The sequence below is a fragment of the Ambystoma mexicanum genome, chromosome 5q (genome assembly GCF_040938575.1).
Source record: "Ambystoma mexicanum isolate Mex_15411 chromosome 5q, UKY_AmexF1_1, whole genome shotgun sequence".
Taxonomy (NCBI): domain Eukaryota; kingdom Metazoa; phylum Chordata; class Amphibia; order Caudata; family Ambystomatidae; genus Ambystoma; species Ambystoma mexicanum.
Window position 1 is genome coordinate 1307107138 of NC_090933.1, and position 19627 is coordinate 1307126764.

The following is a 19627-nucleotide window of genomic DNA, read 5'->3' on the forward strand; positions in this document are numbered from 1 at the left end:
CACTTTTATTTTATACTCCACTTCTTCATATATTCCCAGTACTAGTCAAGATAGCACTATGCGGCGCCGCCTTCCACCCCCTTTCGGAGCTAGGTTCCCGTCACTTTTATCTCTTATTCACCTCTTAATCCTAATGGCCATATGCAAAGAAAGTTTAAGATGATCTTTAGTAGACCTGCGTACCCCCCTCTTCGTTCCCTGTCCTACACTTCACTCCCCGCTCCCCTTAAGATCGCTCGCACTCAGTACTCACGTGCCCGTCTTGAACCGATACTCTCCGAAACTGGGTCCGTCCAGGCAGTGTCGCCGTCAGCTCAACAGTCAGCCCCGGCTCCGGCGAGCGGTACTCAAAGGGGATTTTTCAACCGGGATCCCGTACCCCCTCTTTATTGAGTGCGCACTTCTTAGTGTACCGGTCGCCATTGGCGGGCAGCCTCCCGGAGCCGGCTCACCGTGCGTATCCCTTTTCGACCGGAGATTCTCGTGCCAAACGGGGACGGTTATAAGGACTTTAGGAAGAAATAAAAATCACGCTATCGGGGTCACCACTGAAAGCAAGCGTCCCCAAACAGCACGATCCTCCCCGCAATGAGAGACAATGAAGGACTCTCCCGAAATGGGAATAAGGCCAAGACAGAGTGCGGGTGAGCGTAAATGGGAGTTTATCAATCAGAATTGGGCATGCAAAGAACTCTGCAAACTCCGAGAGCGCTCTGTCTGACAATAGCAAAGACAGGCGTATATATTTACAAAAAACGTCATCAAAACCTACATACTATAGGGGGCACAAGTTCATTGGGATTGGGTGGCGACGACTAACTATAGGTGCTGCCGCGGCGTGGTTGGTCTTGGCTGGAGGACGTCACTGGTCACCCTCGTGGGTTGGGCTGGGCCTGGCAGGTTGGCTTGAGTTCATCTGGGCGGTGTTGGTGTGCCAAGGCGGCCTGTGGCAGAGATGAATGCCTTTTCTGACTTACTTGCCCTCGGCCATGCACACCGCAGTCATTCAGTCATTTACAGTTCTATTCTCTTTAGTAACTCTTTCAATAGGTTAATGCAACACAGGAGGAATGCACCTTGTGAGGGGTCTGGAGGTAATATATCGAGGCCTGGATACTCGTGATCTGTTGACCGGGACCATAGGTCGAGGGGCTAAGCTTCGGGGACTGGGGCGGGTGGTACAGGTCTTTCTGTCTTGTTAGAAGTGGTTATGGATGTTTCGCTGTGTGTTGTCAAAGCGTTGGGTGTCCTGATTGCACAGGGCCATAAATCTGAGACAGTCCGGTGGGTTGTGGGGTTTACGAGGGGGCGCTTGAGTTTAGACAGAGGTTTACTGCTGTGCTGTAAATAATGCAGGTGGCTGGCCGCGGCCTTGGGTGCTGCAGTGGGGCTACAAGTCTTTGAAGCGGCTCCAGTCGGGTCGGGGGAGGCGTGATAACGCAGAGCAGGGCTCTGTTCTCATGTCTTGGCAGCCTTCTCAGGGAGGGAAGGGGATACATTGAGACCTTGTACGCATTCACAAAGGTATCTCCCTCGTGTGTTGCCGATTTTAGGTAAAGACATCACAAACATTTGAACACTTTCTATAATACTTATTCAAATCACTTCAAAACATGCATTTAAACTTTGCTGGATGTGTCTCGATTATACCCAGTCCGAGCACCATTTTTGTACATCATATTCTAGCAGCTACAGTGTTTTAGTTACATGCATATACATTCGTAGTAAATGAGGTAGTGGTTAGATCAGTGGAGTACATAGAAAACGACCCGCCAATGTACGTGACAGTGGTGGCACATAAGGGGCTTAGACATTCACACATGATAAGTGCCCCCTCGCGCATTCTTTACATAAGTTCATAGTATAGTTGCATTCGTTTTCTCGTGTACTATAGCAGCATTAGCTTTAGTTATGGCGCAAAACCACGTGAGGTAGGCTGCCCAGTGATGCACGCAACAAACAGATCCCTGGAGCGTTCCTTTATCATTGGCATCCACCTGTAATGGTGCGAGCTCGCCGTAGCTTATATCATGGGAGCATACTCTCTCATTCTAATACATTCTACAGGCATTTGTATTTTGTGGAAGAAAGAAATAAGGCAAGAGGTCTTGACACTAATATATATATACATATATATAAAGACTGTCTGCCATTAGAGGACCATTTTACTGTTCTTCCCATTGTTCAGGCCTGCTGGCCGGGTCATGCTGATAGTGATGGTACACTGCGGGAGGTGAATTGTTACAATGTTTGCGTATTGCGCTAGCTCATGTCCGTCTTGTTCGTGGGAACGTGCTCGCAGCGGATCTGCCAGGGTGCTGCGGCAACAGGGATGTTCTCCAAGGGTGGGGGCCGCGCTACAGTGCGCTGAGCTCACACCATCTTTACCAGGCAAAGAATGGTTTTGGGCCTAGCTAAATTTGTGTTGTAATCAATACATGTGGACATTTGATACGTGTGGGCAATGTCTCCAGTGGGTGAGCCCTCCACCACCTGGGCCCGGGTGGCATGAGGGAATGCCCAAAGGGCCATAGCCCTCACCTCGGGAAGAAACGCAGGCGAGAAGGGTCTCTTGGATCCGTCCTCCCCTACACCACCCTAGTCCGGGCTCACCACCCTAGTCCCAAAGGGGGTAGCTTCCCCCTTGGGGAGAAGTGATGAATTCCCTGAATTTGTCACAAGTCTCACATCTCCTCCCCCTTTGACAGGGTCGTATGACCCTGTCACATTAAATAGCTCCCTCTACCGGACTCACAATTTGACCCCCATCATCGCTCAGCAACAGCCTTGGATCTTGATATTCACTGTCTTCTGCTCTGCTGCATCTACTGCCTTGAGCAAAGCCAAGTCCTCTCTTGGTCCCTTCTGCTTTGCCTCCCATGTAGCAATTGCACCCATTCTGGGCAATGCTGCATGGGCATCCCACAAGCGAGGCAGGGTAACTGCTGTTACCATTGGCAGCTGGGAGTGGGGCAGCCCCAACCTCCCTGTGCCTGCTCCTCTTCCCCCTTCCCCCCCGCTACGGAGACACGCCGTCTCGGCAGCACAAAGCCACGGAAGGGTAAGGTGCGAACAGTCATCTCACCCTTCCTCCAAACAGCAAGGTGCTCAGCGCCATAAGGAAAACAACCGTCAGGCAGGGCCCAGGTTCAAAAGACCTGCCCCCACCAGGGGGCCAGACAGTCAGCTATCCGGCCGGGGGCTGCGACAACAGCAGACCCCACCACATACATAACAAAGACCCAGGGCCTCCCTGGGTCCTAAAAATATGAGCAGCATGCTCAGTCAACACAATCTGTTTGTGGACCCTGAACGTGGACTCAAGCAAACAGGAGGTTCACTGTTTACTCAGTGTCTTCCAAATCTTCTTGCGTCTTTAGCAATTCTTGAAGTTCGCTGTACATCGCAGCGTCTTTTTTCTTTCCTGAACATTGTACTGTTCAAAGCAACTGCATTGCAGCCTTAACGAAGGAAGAAGAGGCAACCGAACCCAGCGCGTACGGCGTTCTAAACATCTCGGCATAGAGGAAAAAGTGAGCGGAGAGCGTGTCCAAAACAAAACAAAGACGCGTGCTGCAGAATTATCCCAAGCCAGTGCGAACGAAGGAGAGAGAGGCGCCCGAGCAGCCCAGCGTGGACGGCGGCCAATTCAACAACTTACAGGTGAGCCACCACGCTGGGGCTACAAGGGAGGAAAAATAGACATTTGTGTCCGGAAGAGATACAATTTGTTACAGTGGACCGGAGCCCCCGCGTTATATGGCAAGCAGGGCAAGATAACACAAGCCAGTTTTAAACTCGGGCAGAGTCATGGCCAGCTTGGTAGCACGGCGAGCCGGGAGCTCGTTTTTTCTTGACGCCCATGCAGAGCTTGCAAACACAATTTCAAACTCAGCGGGCCAAAATACTGCAGATTTAAAATAATTTCTACAATATTGCACGGGCGCCTTCACAGCGAAACCAATTAGTTAAATACCAGTGAAACAAGCCTGGGGGCTGCCCATTTTTTAAAATAAACACCGCACAGAGTGGACACTAGGAGACAATTCTTCTTTGAACCCTGTCAAGAAGGCACCAGCCAACAGTTACCCAGCACGCGGAACAAATAGAACAGGCTCAAAGAGCTAGCCGATGGCAACATCTTAACTCCTTGATAAAACTTTCCTTTTCCTAGAACAGGCATAGAAGACCATGGGGCCCAAACGGAAAACACGGGCACCCTCAACACTGGTGCAGAAGCCCAAATCACCACAATTGTTAGCAGCCATTGAAGGGGCAGAGCACTACGGATGGGCATGGGTTAGAGAAAACATGTACGGCCTACCCAGGGAAGGAATTACCAGCCCACCTAGCCAAGAGGAGGTTTCTGCACCATTAAAAAGGAGAAAAGTATCCAAAGGCACCAAAAAAGGTACCAACAAATTGTCAAAACTATGTGAGAATGTAGCGGAATTACAGCAACTAATGGTAGAAATAAGGGGGAAACAGACACCACCCACAAGGGAACCTGGGGCCTCAAACCCTACCATCGCAGTAGAACCTACAATAACTGTTGTCAACCCACCCGTAACACTTCCTACAGCAATCCCGCCACAACAAGTACAGCAGTTGCCAGTAGCACCCACAGCTATAAATACAACAGCCGCCACAACTCTAGCAACAGATTCAGCAGGTGCTCTAAAAGCATGGGCAACCCCCAGCACAGACAACACAGAAGCGACAGGGACACCCGGCAGCAATACAACTGACATTGTAACAATCTGTAACACAGTTAGACCAACAAATGAAATCTTTCCAAACAGAGAGATTAAATAGATACAAATGATGCCTGGCATGGAACATTGATACCACAATCAAAGAAGCCATATGGGCCAAGGAATTTATAGAAATCTTTTCCCTAATAGAAGCCCAACGCAAAGGGAAAGACGCTTTCAGAGATCCCAAAAAGATGGAAGAAAAAGCTATTGCCAGAAACGCCCAGGTCGAACAAAACTGGGACAACTGGTTACAGGCCTTTGCCATTTTAGCAACAATATATGAAGAAAAATTCCCCATGGATGGTAGGAAGATCTGGGCATACGTTGATAAAAGAAGGGAAGTAAAAGTAACACAGAGGGGGAAGACATGGCTAGCATACGACATCAGATTTAGGAGGAGCATGTCAGAAAGGCCGGCCATTGAGTGGGATGAAGTCCAGAACGATTTATACACCCTCAACGTCGAACCTCCCGAGGAAGAAGATGCCATGCATTCTTCTTCCAAAAATAGCAAAAATTTGTAAGGAAGCAAATCCCATGACAATGATAAATCCAAAAAAGGGGAGCAGCCCTTTCGGAGGAACCAGCCTTGGGCGGCTAAAAATAATGCCCACAGACAGAACAAACAGCAGGCTGCCAAATCCAACATGCCATGCAGAAAGTTTGGGGAAAACCAGTGTACATGGGGCAAAGAATGCTGGTACAAAAACGCCTGCACAAACTGCAACGGCGACCATGCAGCAAGCAACTGCACCAGACTACCAGCCAAGAAAGAATGATATCCCAATTTTAGAACCAGAACGAACACCCATCAACCCGGGCAACTTTAGGGACGCCCTAAACAACTACCCAGACAAGGAAACCAGCAGGATACTATGCAGGGTTTCACCAAAGGTTTTTCCATCCCATTTAAGGGCACTGGGTCACATACCATCCCGATGAACCTAAAGTCAGCCAGGGACAACCCCCAGATAGTAGAAATCAAAATCAAGAAAGAACTGCATCTAGGCAGGGTAGCAGGTCCCTGGGACGCCATGCCTTTAAAGAACTATTTAATATCTCCACTAGGCCTGGTCCCCATAAAAGAGCCTGGGGAAAATGAGGCTAATCCATCACCTCCCCCAACCCTAAAGGCCAGTCTTTAAACGACGGCAGTCCACAACCAGAATCCGCTGTATTTCACATGCATTTCCAAGAGGCGGTAAGGCTCATACAAGAGTGAGTCAGAAACGCCTTGATGGCCAAGCTGGACATCGAATCTGCTTTCAGACTTTTGCCAGTCCACCCAGAGTCACAGCAGTGGCTAGCTTTCACTTTTAACAACACATTCTATGTAGATAGATGCCTCCCCATGGGGTGCGCAGTATCCTGTGCGCTATTTGAGCAATTCAGTTCCTTTTTCCAATGGGCTTTCCTAAAGTAGAGACCAGGGACAAAAATAGTGCATTACCTAGACGATTTCATGGTCATAGGGCCACCAAACTCCGGGTAATGCGGCAGGGCTTTAGCAAAACCTGAGCACATGGCCGCACAGTGGGGAATTCCCCTAGCGAGGAAAAACCCACCAAACCAGACACAAACATAATTTTCCTGGGCATCGAAATAGACACAGCAAAGGGGCTCTGCAGAATCCCCAAAATAAAAATATCGGAACTCCTGTCTAAAATACAAAACCTGATAACGAAAGAAAAGGGGACAGTAAAGGAAATACAATCCTTAGCAGGCAGCCTCAATTTCGCATCCAGAATAATACCTCAAGGGAGGATATTTTCCGGAAGTCTAGAGTTCAAAATCAAATCACTCACCAAACCACACTTGCATATCCGGCTAGGCAGAGAGGTGAAACGAGACCTGGAAACCTGGGGAAAATTTGTCAGATTTCAACGGGTCTTTACTTTGGCGAACGCCTTTGAATACCTGGTCAAACAGGGTCCTATACACCGACACAGCTGGGAGCAAGGGGTTTGGAGCCATACTAGACTCCGAATGGGTGGCAGGACACTGGACCAATTCATGGCAAACAGCAGGGTGCACAAGAAATATGCCCCTACTAGAAATATTTCCCATCTGGCTAACATTACACATCTGGGGCAGGTGACTAGCGAATACGGAACGTTTGATCTGGTGCGATAACATGGCCGTAGTGGGCTCCATAAACCAGTCTACGAAATGCGTGTTAATACTGAAAGTATTACGAGCCATTACAAGTAAACGTTGTACTCAGAGTGAAGCACATTTCAGGGGCAGATAATAATATTGCTGATGCCTTATCTCGCTTCCAGTGGACAAGATTCCGGGAGCTAGCGCCGCACGCCCAAGAACAGATGACGCCAATACCAGCAGAATGCTGGGCAATAATGGGAAGACAAAAATAACAGCATCAACGCCAACGCCAGAGAGCACAGGCCGGGATGCCCAACGCAAACCAGGTGCCTCTAAAACGGGTGCCAACAACCTCACAGGTTTCCTAACGGAGATGGCAGAGAGGGCAGTGGCAAGCACTACTGCAACACAGTACAGTAAGTGTTTGCAAACAGTATTTAAGGCTACAGGTGTAAACCACGTAGAATTAATAACAATTAAAGATATAGAAGTATTTTTAAAATGGGCCCGGGAACAAGGTTTCAAAAGGGATTGGGCTAAAAGACACCTGGTGGCAATTTCATATTTTACAAAAATACGGGGCGATTCAGACCCCACCCAGAACGCCCTCATCTATGCAATGAAGGGATGGGGCAGAATAGAGGGTGCCCAAGTGGACACCCTCCGACCCCGTGATTTCAGCAAACTGGTGCAGATAGCAAGCCAGCTGGAAGCCATATGTTGGCACCCATACGAGATGTTATTTAAAACAGCCTTTTTCCTAGCCTACTTTGGGGCTTTCCGGGTAGGAGAACTCATCTCTTCCAGCACTAAGGCCACAAACGGCCTGGGTGCCATGGAAATCGGGGTGAGACAGGAGAGTGTTAACATAGAAATACAACAGTCGAAAACGGGTGCAAAAAGAACCATCAACATTTGTTGCATCGATGAAGCAACAAACTGTCCGGTTTGCATCACCAACCTGTATTACGCACAACGACCCAAAGTGGGGGGGGGGGGGGGTTTAATCCACAAGGATGCATCGGCCCTAAGCCGCTACCAATTTGAAGGAGTGCTGATAAAAGCAATCAGCAAAGCAGGGTGGGATCCCAAACAGTTCGGCACTCATTCCTTCAGGATAGGTGCCGCCACAGCAGCATGGCAGGGAGGCTTAGCACCGCAACATCTAAAAAACAGGGGGATGGAAGTCAGACTGTTATAAAAGATATATCGGGCCACAACTGATATAGCCATCCTCCCTAAAAATGTTCTTTCTTTTCCCTCCCTCCCACCACCACAGAAACAGGCGAATCGAGGACCACACTCTGATCAGCATGGATAGTTGGCCACTCTTTCGTTTTCAGGACAGGCAGATGGGCAGAAGAGACTAAAGAAGGGCCACCTTTCAGAAACACCATTACTTCATGCTGGGGATACAGAGGCCTACGTTGGGCCGACGTCCACGAAACACTAGCAGAATTGATGGCATACAGGGACCCCCCAGAATTCCTGATCATTCATCTAGGGGGCAACGACCTAGTCAACATGGCTAGACGCATCCTATGCCAAGAAATCTGCTCCTCCCTAGCAGGCATTTCGCACAACTGGAGGGGTACTGAAATATACTTCTCAGCCACCAAGAAAGAAATGGCGAGGAGCCAACTGCTACAAATCTATAGACATATCCAGAAGAAAACTGAACAGGACGATAGAGAGATTCTGTATGACAAGAGGACTGGGTTTCATAAAACATCCAGCCATTACACTAGGCAACCCAGACCTCTTTCTCCACGACGGCACCCATTTGTCTAACCAGGGCATGGAGCATTTCTTTCGGGAAATCAATGCAACACTTGCTCACAGGGGCTGTCTCTAGGGCATACTCTTGGGGGGAACACGGTCAGCCGGCAACCTGCCCGTTTGTGGCGGCACGGGTCAGAGGGGGTAAACTCAGGACCCGGTGCCCAAAAGTATGATACCATCATGATATGCTATATTGTTATTGCCATAACTCATATCTGTACAATAAAATCCTAGGGCCTTTTATTGCCAACACTTGACACAAGTTGTGAGCCTATCATTACGGGACAGGGTTTGGGGTTCGGCCAATACTAATGCATGCATATGGGTTCAGCAGTTATGAGCAATGCTGCATGGGCATCCCACAAGCGAGGCAGGGTAACTGCTGTTACCATCGGCAGCTGGGAGAGGGGCAGCCCCAACCTCCCTGTGCCTGCTCCTCTCCCCCCCCACCCCCAAGCTACGGAGACACGCCGTCTCGGCAGTACAAAGCCACGGAAGGGTAAGGTGCGAAAAGTCATACCCTTCATCCAAACAGCAAGGTGCTAAGCGCCATAAGGAAAACAACCGTCAGGCAGGGCCCAGGTTCAAAAGACCTGCCCCCATCAGGGGGCCAGACAGTCGGCTATCCGGCCGGGGGCTGTGACAACAGCAGCCCCCCCCCCCCACCACATACACAACAAAAACCCAGTGCCTCCCTGGGTCCTATAAATATGAGCAGCATGCTCAGAGTAAACACAATCTGTGGACCCTGAACGGGGACCCAAGCAAACGGTAGGTTCACTGTTTACTCAGTGTCTTCCAAATCTTCTTGCTTCTTTACCACATAACCCGCCCACCCTACAAAAAGGGGAGAAGAACAAAAAAGTACAAGGCACTGTACGGTGCCCACAAGAAGTCGTGGGACACAAGAAGGCGGCACGGGTCAGAGGGGATAACCTCGGGACCCGGTGCTCAAAAGTATGAGACCATCATGATATGTGATATTGTTATTGCCATAACTCATATCTGTACAATAAAATCCTACGGCCTTTTATTGCCAACACTTGACACAAGTTGTGAGCCTATCATTACGGGAGAGGGTTTGGGGTTCGGCCAATACTAATGCATGCATATGGGTTCAGCAGTTATCCTGGCAACCAACCAATTGTTTCTCCTGTGGATACCGCACCTGCCTCCCCCCCTGCCCATCCCCCCCTTTAACTTCTGATTTTGAACACCTCTATTTTACCACAGTACTATCCATCCCAAAAATCCCTCCCCGAGCATTGGAACTCGGCCAACTATTGTCCTGTTTCCTTTCTCACACACTATTCCAAAGTCTTTGAAACAGGCTTATCAGCTACCCTGAAATCAGGTGACCCATGCAAACATCCATCTGGCTCCAATGGCAATGGCATGGTATCTGGTATGCGGCAGCCTCCCGCAGGATTCGAGAGTCATCAGGGATACGTTCATGCAGCGTATCATACAGAAACTTGGATACCTCAAGATGGTCGCTTCCTAAGACGACTCCTGTGACGGACACCAATATCCTTTTCAAGAATAGCTCCTGAAGGTCACAAAATGCTCAGGTTTGTATTCAACAAACAGCGCTTGAGGGGCTCCTACAATGTTGCAGTGACATTGCATAAAAATATGACCTCCAGGCTCAGAGGTGAGGAAGGGAAGGACGCAGGGTGATCTCGCTAACTCTGAAGGAAGATGGCATTGTCAGTGTGTTAATGGATGCATGCATGGTGTAGTGAGTGCCGCCGCTCGTGACTGTACTACAGAACAGCGTATAAACAGCAAGCCTGCACCCGACTTCGCCTTCCCCTGGGGCCCATACAATAGTGGAGCTGCAAATTGTGTCTGGTCAGAGCGTGAGCCGCTGCAGGTGTCAGCCTTGTGGTCACCCAGGGGTTTTGGATTGCTAAAAAGCATCCCAGGCAGCTCTTTCCTCGTGGCAGAACTATTAGCTAAGCGCTGGGGTGATTGCAAAGCGGGTGCCACTGGACGAGAGCTTCCGTGCAGTGCTCCAGCGGAAGGAAGCGGCTCCTCGCAGACCTGATTGAGCCACATGTCATCGGTGGAGGTGGACATATTGGATCGCAGGAACATAAGCATCTGCCCATGTACATGACCGCGCCAGAAGGCAACTTCAGGGCAAGTCCCAGCTGAGCATAGAGGACGCAAAATTAACAAATACCTCAAGATTCATTAAAACATACGGAATAACGCACTGGCTGGCAGACATCTCATTAATCTGATGGGTAATCTGAAAAAACCCCAAAATAAAACTACAACTATGCATATCAATGCCCAGCAGCGCACCCCCCCACTACCCTACCTTCTGCAGAAACCTCATGCGCTCAGTGCACTGACAGTGTTTGACTATCATCTCCAGGTTTGGTCGGTACATTAAGAGTGCCCAGTGCTGATAAAGGAGTGCGACCCCACAGTAACATTGGAGGGAGTGTGATTCACAATGCAAGTAGGAGGCGACAAACAGTTTTGGTTGCCTGATGTCCCGTGTGGCGGACTGCTGTAGCCTTCCTACTACTCCAGTGGACCTCTTTGTGCACCTTATTCATTTGCACCTGTCTTCGTGCTAGGCTGCCTGGCACTCGTCTTTTTCCTAGCATTCTGCAGAAAGGTTCATCCCACCTGAGTACCCTTCCTTCCTACTTCCTTTCTGCTGGAGCAGTGCATTACGCCGGCGGCGATCTGCGTGACGTCATGCACCTGGTTCATCTGTGCCTGTCTTTCTGCTATGCCGCCTGGTGAGTGCATTGTGCAGTTTCTCCATCTCTTCCCTCTCCCACTTCAATCTCTGTGCCCTCTCCCTCCATGGTGCTCTCCATCTCCCCTATCTATTCTAACTGCTACTCTATCCCCTATCGTAGATCCCTCTCTCGAAGCCTGGAAGGAAAAAGTTCAAAAAAGATCTCCTGGTCTCCAATCCAGGCCTGCTCATCACTGAAAGCTAATTCAATGCTTCTTCCAGACAGACTGTCGCAGACCTTCTCTTTTACGTTCGCTCTGGAAATGTGGACTCCCCACATAGTCTCTGCCCTCTCCCCTTTCTCTCCGTCGACCCATTAATGGTGTCATCAGATGGGAAGTACTCTTTGCATGCTTCTCATCCTCTATGTGCATCATTAAAGTCTATCGGAATGGCACTGTCAGGACCCAGGACTCTCAGCCCAACCTCTTCCTTCTTGATGGGCATCTTCCATCTCTCCAACTTCCTCGCCTGCCACTCCTCTGTCTGCCACCCCTCTTTAACCTTCACCACCACCGACTGGTGTACCACATCCCTGTACCCTTCCATGGAAGACCTTCAAATGTGGCAACCAGTTTCAACTAGCTACCTTCAACTCTCGCTCTGCTAACATTCCTCTGATATGTCTCCTTCTTGAAGACTTTGACCTTGACTTTCTTGCTCTCACTGAGACTTGGTTCACTGCCAGCTCTCACTGCTTTTGACACACTCCTCCCTCAGAGCTACAAGATCCTCTGTAAGTCGAGGCCTAACCTTGACTCTCCTGACATGGCCGCTGGACTATTCTGCAGCCTCTGCGACTTTCGTTCCAGTAACCATTCATCCTTTTGGTCCAACGCACTCAGCCAGACATACCTTGGATGCTCTCATCTCAGCAGATATCCAACCCTCTCACTACACCTCTCCTGGTCTGTCCATGCTCTTCCTCTCGCCTGGATCTTTTAGGTCCCCGGCTAAGCCTCTGCCTAAACTGCCAGTCTCCTGCTTCATCGGTCGAATGATGGAGAAGAGTGTTGGTCGCAGCTTTTGCCGCCGCTTTCATTCCCCCTCCAACCCCTGCCATGTACTCCCTCTCTGACTCTGCCCTTGCTGATCTTCACCTCTCTATCACCAACACCCTGGACATCCTTGCCCCTGTCATGAGGATCCGAAGGAAGCCTGCCTCCGAGCACAACACCTTGTATGGCTCTGGCATAGCCTCTATGAAACGCAAGTGCAGGGTTGCTGAGCGGAGGTGGCAGGCATCAGGCACATCCTCTGACAGACTGGCCTGCCACCTGCTCCAAAGGTAATGCAGGCTCTCCATCCGCTTGAAGCAGAGGGCCCGTATCCAAGCCTGCATCTCTGGGACAACTAACATGGTCAAACTTTAAAATCTGCGCATCCCTGACACTCTGTATTTCACTTCTCTCTTCACTGGCTCTCGGTTGCTGCTAGGATCACGTTCAAGACCCTCTGCATCATCCACAAGGCATTATGGACCCCGCTTATTGACAACCAAAAGATCTACTTGCCACCATTCAGGGACTAGATGATGTTAGGTTATTGTGACCTGACCTCTGCGTTACTCATCTGCTGGTTTCCCCACCTGCACACTTGAATGTTCTATAAGCTTACCCCCTCTCGGATGGTCTGTAGGTTGGCCGCCCTGGCCACTCAGTGGATAGTCCTGCAATGCATTGGGCAGGTTTGTCCTTCCTGGTCAGTTAAAATGTAAGAGGTGTAACTATGATTTGTGCCAGCCTTATGATTAGAAAGTGTGATTGCTTGTGCAGACAGTCTGCACTGACCGTAGAGGTCTATCTCTGTTAGACTGACCTCTGTCTGCTTTCCTTTGCACTCACCCACAGGTTAGAAACGGCCACATCAAACGGATAACAGACAACGATATCCAGTCTCTTGTGCTGGAGGTAGAAGGCACCAATGTCAGGTAAGTTGCTGATTGGAGGTGGGGGCAGGGGGAGGGAGGGTAATGACTTAAATTGCTTCTATCTAGGAGTGGGATTGTAGGGTCTTGATGAGCAGATTTTACATAGACCAGAATAAGACACTTTAAAGTACAAGGTTGAAATGGAAACCTGGAGGGGAATGGGCATAGTAAGGTGCAGGTTGTGCCCACATAATTTTTCGACTGCTACATGGAACTCATGGTGATGTGTATACATGATGATTCGCCATGGTTATATGAATCTGGAAGTGGTGTACATGCATTGGTATGTGAATGTGGTGCGCATTTGAAGGTGGTTGCACTTATGATGGTTCATGAGTTTAGGTTTTGGCAAATGTTTGTGGTGCTTGTGCCACACAATTGCCAAAACGATTGTTGCAGAAGAGGGGGCGAGGGAATGGGGGTTCCGAACAGAGAATATCTGGTTGGCATAGCAAAGGGAATGAACTGCCAAATCACAAATGGTTTTTTACCAACTTCCTCCACCGTACTACCCAATTAAGTTCTGTAACAATATTTGCTCCAATCAGCAACTTTGTAAGAAGCAAGTTTGGTGCTGGGCTTTCCATTTCTCAGCTGCGTAGTGATTTCATATGGGGCTATTTTGGGCTACTTTTGTCAAGTCTTCCCGAGGCTGCTTTGTTCTTAATGTTTTTTGCCCCAATCACCCACCCCAACCCCACTCTCTAGCCCTAGCCACTCCCTCTTTACCCCCACATACCCAATCTCTACCCTGTCTACATCCCCGCTCTCTGTACCCCAGCCCACCCATCCTCTTTTCCTTTCTCTCAGACTCCCACTTTATTTCTTCACTTCTTACTCTCAACCTTTCTCACTCATTTTTCCCATGCTCTATTCTCCTTCCTTCTCATTCTCTGGCACACCTGCGCTCCTTATCGCATCCCCCTTTAAAACTTTGCACTCTCCTCCTTGCACCCTGGCGCCTGTAAATGCCAAATGCAAAGAACAGCACTAAACGCCAAAACTATTGGCTTTGCCAGTGCTAGTTATACAAAGTTGAAGGGGCTGCACATATGCTTGCATATGAAGCTGAAAGTGATGTTTGTCTAGTGGCGAGTGCACATTTTACACCCTGGTATATGCAGGTGTAGATGGAATGGTTGACCATTATTTTTTGTTGTCTGTTTTTTTTAAAGCGTTGTGCTGGGTTTTAAGGTGGTGTACAAATGCATGGTTGAAGGGCTCCACTATACTAGGCAAGTTGTTTCTTGGGAGTTTTCATGAGGAAAGATGCATCCTTTGTTCTGTTTTTTTTTTTAGCACCACATATATTACGTGTCCAGCCGATCCAAAGAAGACCTTGGGCATTAAACTTCCCTTTCTTGTGATGATCATCAAGAACCTGAAAAAGTATTTCACTTTTGAGGTGCAGGTGAGGAGACCATGCTGGCTTTATTGGACAGAATTCACCATTAACATGCATTCTGTGGATTTGTTTTTTTTCATGTCCCTGTTTTTACCTTTTTCTTTCACTAAGCACCTTACCCAGAGCAGCCAATGTCATGCACCCCATGTTCGTGAATGTGACAGCCCATCTTTCTCTTCCTTGAGTAGCTTGAGCCAATCCCTCTAACTCAGCGTTTCAAGTCGATGCATCATTTGGAGGTTCAGTGCACTGGTCTGCCCATGCTACATCTTCTTTCTTTTCTTCTCCCAGCATAATCTTTACTTTTTGATGGGTCCCCAAGCTAACCACAGAGTGACAAGAAATTGTATGGGAGGCACTCGACAGATTCAGCTGATGAGGAAACATTTGTAACTCTGCTTGTTGAGAGCCATTATTTGAGCCCAATCATCACGTTAATCGGTTATCTGGACTCCATTTCAAATGGATTGTGTCGTCCCATGTATTTGTTCTCTTTGATTCAAGTTTGCTTAAAGCTTGCTTCGTAATTTTGTTTTTCATAGGGTTGAGCGTCGTGCTGCATTGAGCCATGGCCCTCGACGGCCTGTAAGACCCCTGCCGTGATGCGACTCTTGTAAATTACGCAAACGCGCTCGCAGTTAGCTCAGTTCTGTTTTTCTGCATGCTAGTGTGCTTCGGAGCGATTGCCTCAGCGATATTTCGATTTACATTTCAACCTCAAACTAACCTGATTCTAAATCTACTCGACATGTCCTTGACACCGAAGTGGTGTGCTGACTTTGGTAACGAAATGTCCATTATAGACCTGTACATGTCAGTCTGTGGTGTCTGGGGATAGGCCACTAAGTAGACTATGGCTCGTGATGGTCCACGACAGTCAAGGTCTTGGGGGAAAGTAAGTGGGGGTGGGGGGGGCTTGAAGCAGGTAAGCCCTCTCCCAAATCCACATTGGATTGGACAGACCAATCGGTGAAAGCTAGCGTCACCCTATCTAAATATGGGGTGGAATTTCCTCTTTCTTTTGGAGTAGGGGAAGTGGGGCGATTTCCCCGGCTATAGAACTGTTCAGGAGCCAGGCCCTGGCCGCCGCAGTGTATAGTGCAGAGGTTTGGGGGTATGCTGCCACCAAGGGGCTGTCTGAGTGAAAACATGTTTTTTAAGAATCTATTGTTACCAAAGAATGCCCCTACCTCCTTGTTTCTTTTGGATTTGCAAGTCTGGCCTGTGGCCGATCAAATATCCTCAAAACCTGCTCTATATTGGCTGCGGTTGTGGGCATACCATGTTCTGTTGCCCTATAAGAAGGAGGCTCTAGTGGAATTCCAGAAATTAATTGGGGCTGGAAACTGTAGATGGGTGCGGCATGTGTAGATCCATGTTGTTGAGGTTGAATGCTAGACAAATGTGGTCTTCCCTCAAGGGAGCTTGCAGCATGCTCTGAAATTACTGGCCAAGGCTGCCTCCAAAGAGAAGTTGGAGTCTTTAACTATTGCACTGAAGAATGGAACAGACATATGCTGCATCAATTTGCTGGGTAATTGCCGAAATGTTTTTGATCTGATCCATCCTCCGTACAAACTTTCTTTTCGTACTGTTTAGACTTGGCTTTTTTCCTGTTGCAAGTTATACTCGCTCTGGGTCTCACCTTAATTCTGGGGTTTGTCCATTTTGTAATTTAGCTGACCTATCTCTGGTACAGTTTGTTAGGGAGAATTCTCTCTTTAGGCTGAATTTCCTAACCTAGTGAGTCCACCAGCAGCTTTGCTGGATTTCTGGAGTTTGTTTTTTTTTCTCCTGCCAAGAGTGAGACTCTTTTTTTTCTCCCACTCTTGGACATGATTTATGGTGTTCCTTTGACTGTTAATGTGTTTTATGGGCTAAGGGGTCCTTTACTCCATAGGGTCTCATGTGTTTATACTATGTCTGTTACACAGCACCCTCCATGCAGTGACACAGGGGTGTCATAGTGACACCCCACCATAGACTCCATACCCTGGGACTGACTACGGTCTCCCAGAGCATGTAAAGTCACCATTGGCTTTACTAGTCCCAAATTATGAACAGAAACCAGTACAAACCATCATATTGTGGATGTACTGGTCGGGGCAATTCGATTGCCCTGGGGTCTGTTAGTCGAGAGGGCACGTCTCCATCCCCCCTGATCGAGTTTGGCTGGTGGCAGTGGATACTACTTTTTATATTCGACCGCGAATATATCCCTATGGGATTTTCCCATTGTTCGAGGCTACCAACTTTAATTATTTAATTCTCATAGCCTCGAACATACCGCTGGTTTATTTAATTAATATTAATTCGCCGGTTGGTATTTTTTGCCAGGACTCGATTCTAAAATGGTGTTTGTGTTCTCTTCTGTGACTCCAACCCAAGTCGAGCCCTTTGTTCCTCTTTTTGGCGGGCTTCTCCACAGAAGCCACCAAAAGTGGTGCCACTCTGTCTGGGTACCACAGGGGGCGTGGGAGGGGGTTTAGGCACCCTGGACTGAGTTACCTTGGTAACTCAAGTCGCACTCTTGTGTGATTGGCCGGCTCACCACTTAGCATGTTTGATTGACAGCTAGGCTGAGTGAATGGGGGTATGCTGTATAAAAGCAGGGCTTTGGGGACTGGAACTTCAGATGTCGCCACAGGACCTGAGAATCTGACGAGGGAGAAGCTGAGCCGACCTACCACGACGACACCACCGGTGGAGCCCTGCGGAACCGACTCACCACTTCCCGACGACAGAGAAGATCTCTCGGCTGGAGAGGCTTCTTCCCCTGACTGGTGGGCACAACCAGTTTACCTTCTTCTCTTCACACCCCCGACCGGCTAAGTGGTCGAATTGCCGGTGTCAAGCACCCCGACAACCGGATAGCCAGTACCACTGGACCGCGAACTAAAGGACTGCTCCTTTCACCTGAGAAACTCTGCGGCTGGTTTCTTCCCTGGCAGTGCAACGGACTCCTGTCTTCCTTCTCGACGGGATCCTCTCTTCCCCCGGACGAAGCACCGACTTGCATCCGCTGCCAGTAACAACTGCCCCCGCTGGAGTATTCTCACCACTTTAAGGTACCGTGCCCGCCAGGCCTCCCTTTCTAAAGATTGCTACAAGGTAATAATAACCCCTTAACCTTCTGGACTGGGCTGGCCGCCTTGACCTTCTAACTGGTACCTTTCTTTGGTCCAACTCCTTTTTTGAACCTTTACAAGACGCTTGTGCACTGCAACTGTGTGACCTTGGACATAATTCGTTTGATCCTCTTAAAGTGGATCCGGCCTACTGACTCTAAGCTCACAGTGTTACTTACCTTCCTCTCTTGTTGTGTTCGTGAAAAAGTGTTGGGATCTGTTCCAATTTATTCTCTGCTTTTCTCTCCCTTCTTTTTAAACAAATTATTAGAGTGCCATCTACGTTAAGCGCTCACCGCTGTCTGAAAATAAGTGGGGCTTTACTTAAGACTGGTCTAATATTCTTTGAAGGAAGTGTATATCTTTTAGTGACCGTGTTTTTGGATTGCTTACTATTAGTGCCTGTGTGTTTTTCTAGATGTGGTTTTAAATAAATAATTATATATCTTTTACACCAAGCCCGGTCAGTGTTTACTTGTTCTATTGCACAGGTTTCTGCCTAACACATTTGATTTTAATATGTCCAGTTTTATTGCAGCTGTCCTATTACAGATGCATCTAAGAACTACTGGTGATGCAATAGTTTTTCGGTGGACTGGAAGGTGGTGTACTCCATAGCTAGGTATGTCCACCGTGCGTGGCTGCTGTGATTGAGATTGCTGAGGAGTGGGGGCCCTGTGTGAGGGGCTGCGAGTATTCTCTCCCCTTGTGTGCACTATGATTGTCAGGCTATATGGAATAATTGGGGCTGTGAGTATACTCTCCATTTGAAGCGCTTGTAATTGGAAAACCCATCCTATGAGTGATAAGGGATTTTAGAGATTTTCAGAATTTTATGTATTTTTTGATTATTTTTTTTTCTGTTTTACAGGCAGTCACAAATCGTCCTTTTTTATTATGCTGATTCTATGTATGTTCTCTAAATAAACCACCTGAGAACCACCAGAAAGCCTAGCAGTTCAGGCTGTGACTGCATCTTCTAGGTCGTCAGCGTATCCTTCCACTCCTACTGACAAGGATGATGGAAAGATTGATGCATTAGGGAAGAGAATATTTAGTGCAGGCAGCATAGTACTGAAGTCTGCTAATGCTACAAATGCCTTGGTGAAATATGCGCACACCCTTTGGTGAGTGGCAACCCTGGCAGCAGAACGTATACCGGAAGGAGAGGAGGGATGGGTTTTTAAACCTGATCCAGGAGAAGAGGGATGGGTTTTTAAACCGGATCCAGGAGAAGAGGAATGGGATTTTAAACCTGGCCCAGGATGGAAAGGGTGGAGAGGATGTCCTTTTTGTTTCTACTCCATCTCAAGAGGAAGAGGTCAGTTCTCTGAGGGGTGAGAGAAGGGCTCCTCGTGGAGGCAGAGGGGTTAAAACTCCCATGCAACACCAGCTGAATTGCCCTGTCCTGCTACTGGAGCAGCAAAAGGACTCTCACCCACAGGTCTGTGGTAGGGGCAGACTGTTGCAACATCTCCGGAGTTGGTTAAGCATAACTTGGGATGCATGGGTGCTACAAACTGTAGCCTACGATTAATATCTCCTGTTCATAAGGAAACCCCCAGATTGCCCCTGAAGAGCCAGATCTACCTTGGTTCCAGAGCTGTTCCTCCAACGAGAGATTCTCATCCCGTTGTAGAAAGGTGCAATGGAGCCGGCACCTGCAGCTGAGAGGAACCAGGGTTGGTACTCTCTTTATTTCCTTATCCCCAAGGAGGACGGAGGAGTGTGACCCATCTTGGACTTGAGATGCTTGAA

General features: G+C 48.6%; 1 protein-coding gene across 1 annotated transcript in view; it reads left to right on the plus strand.

The window, feature by feature from the left end:
* The window catches only part of LOC138498062 (cilia- and flagella-associated protein 20), a 78454-nt gene that overhangs the window by 41017 nt on the left and 17810 nt on the right, over positions 1-19627 (plus strand). Inside the window, exons 2-3 of the mRNA XM_069621908.1 lie at positions 13257-13336; positions 14636-14747. Coding sequence (XP_069478009.1) covers positions 13257-13336; positions 14636-14747 — 192 coding nt within the window. The remainder of the gene's footprint in view (positions 1-13256; positions 13337-14635; positions 14748-19627) is intronic.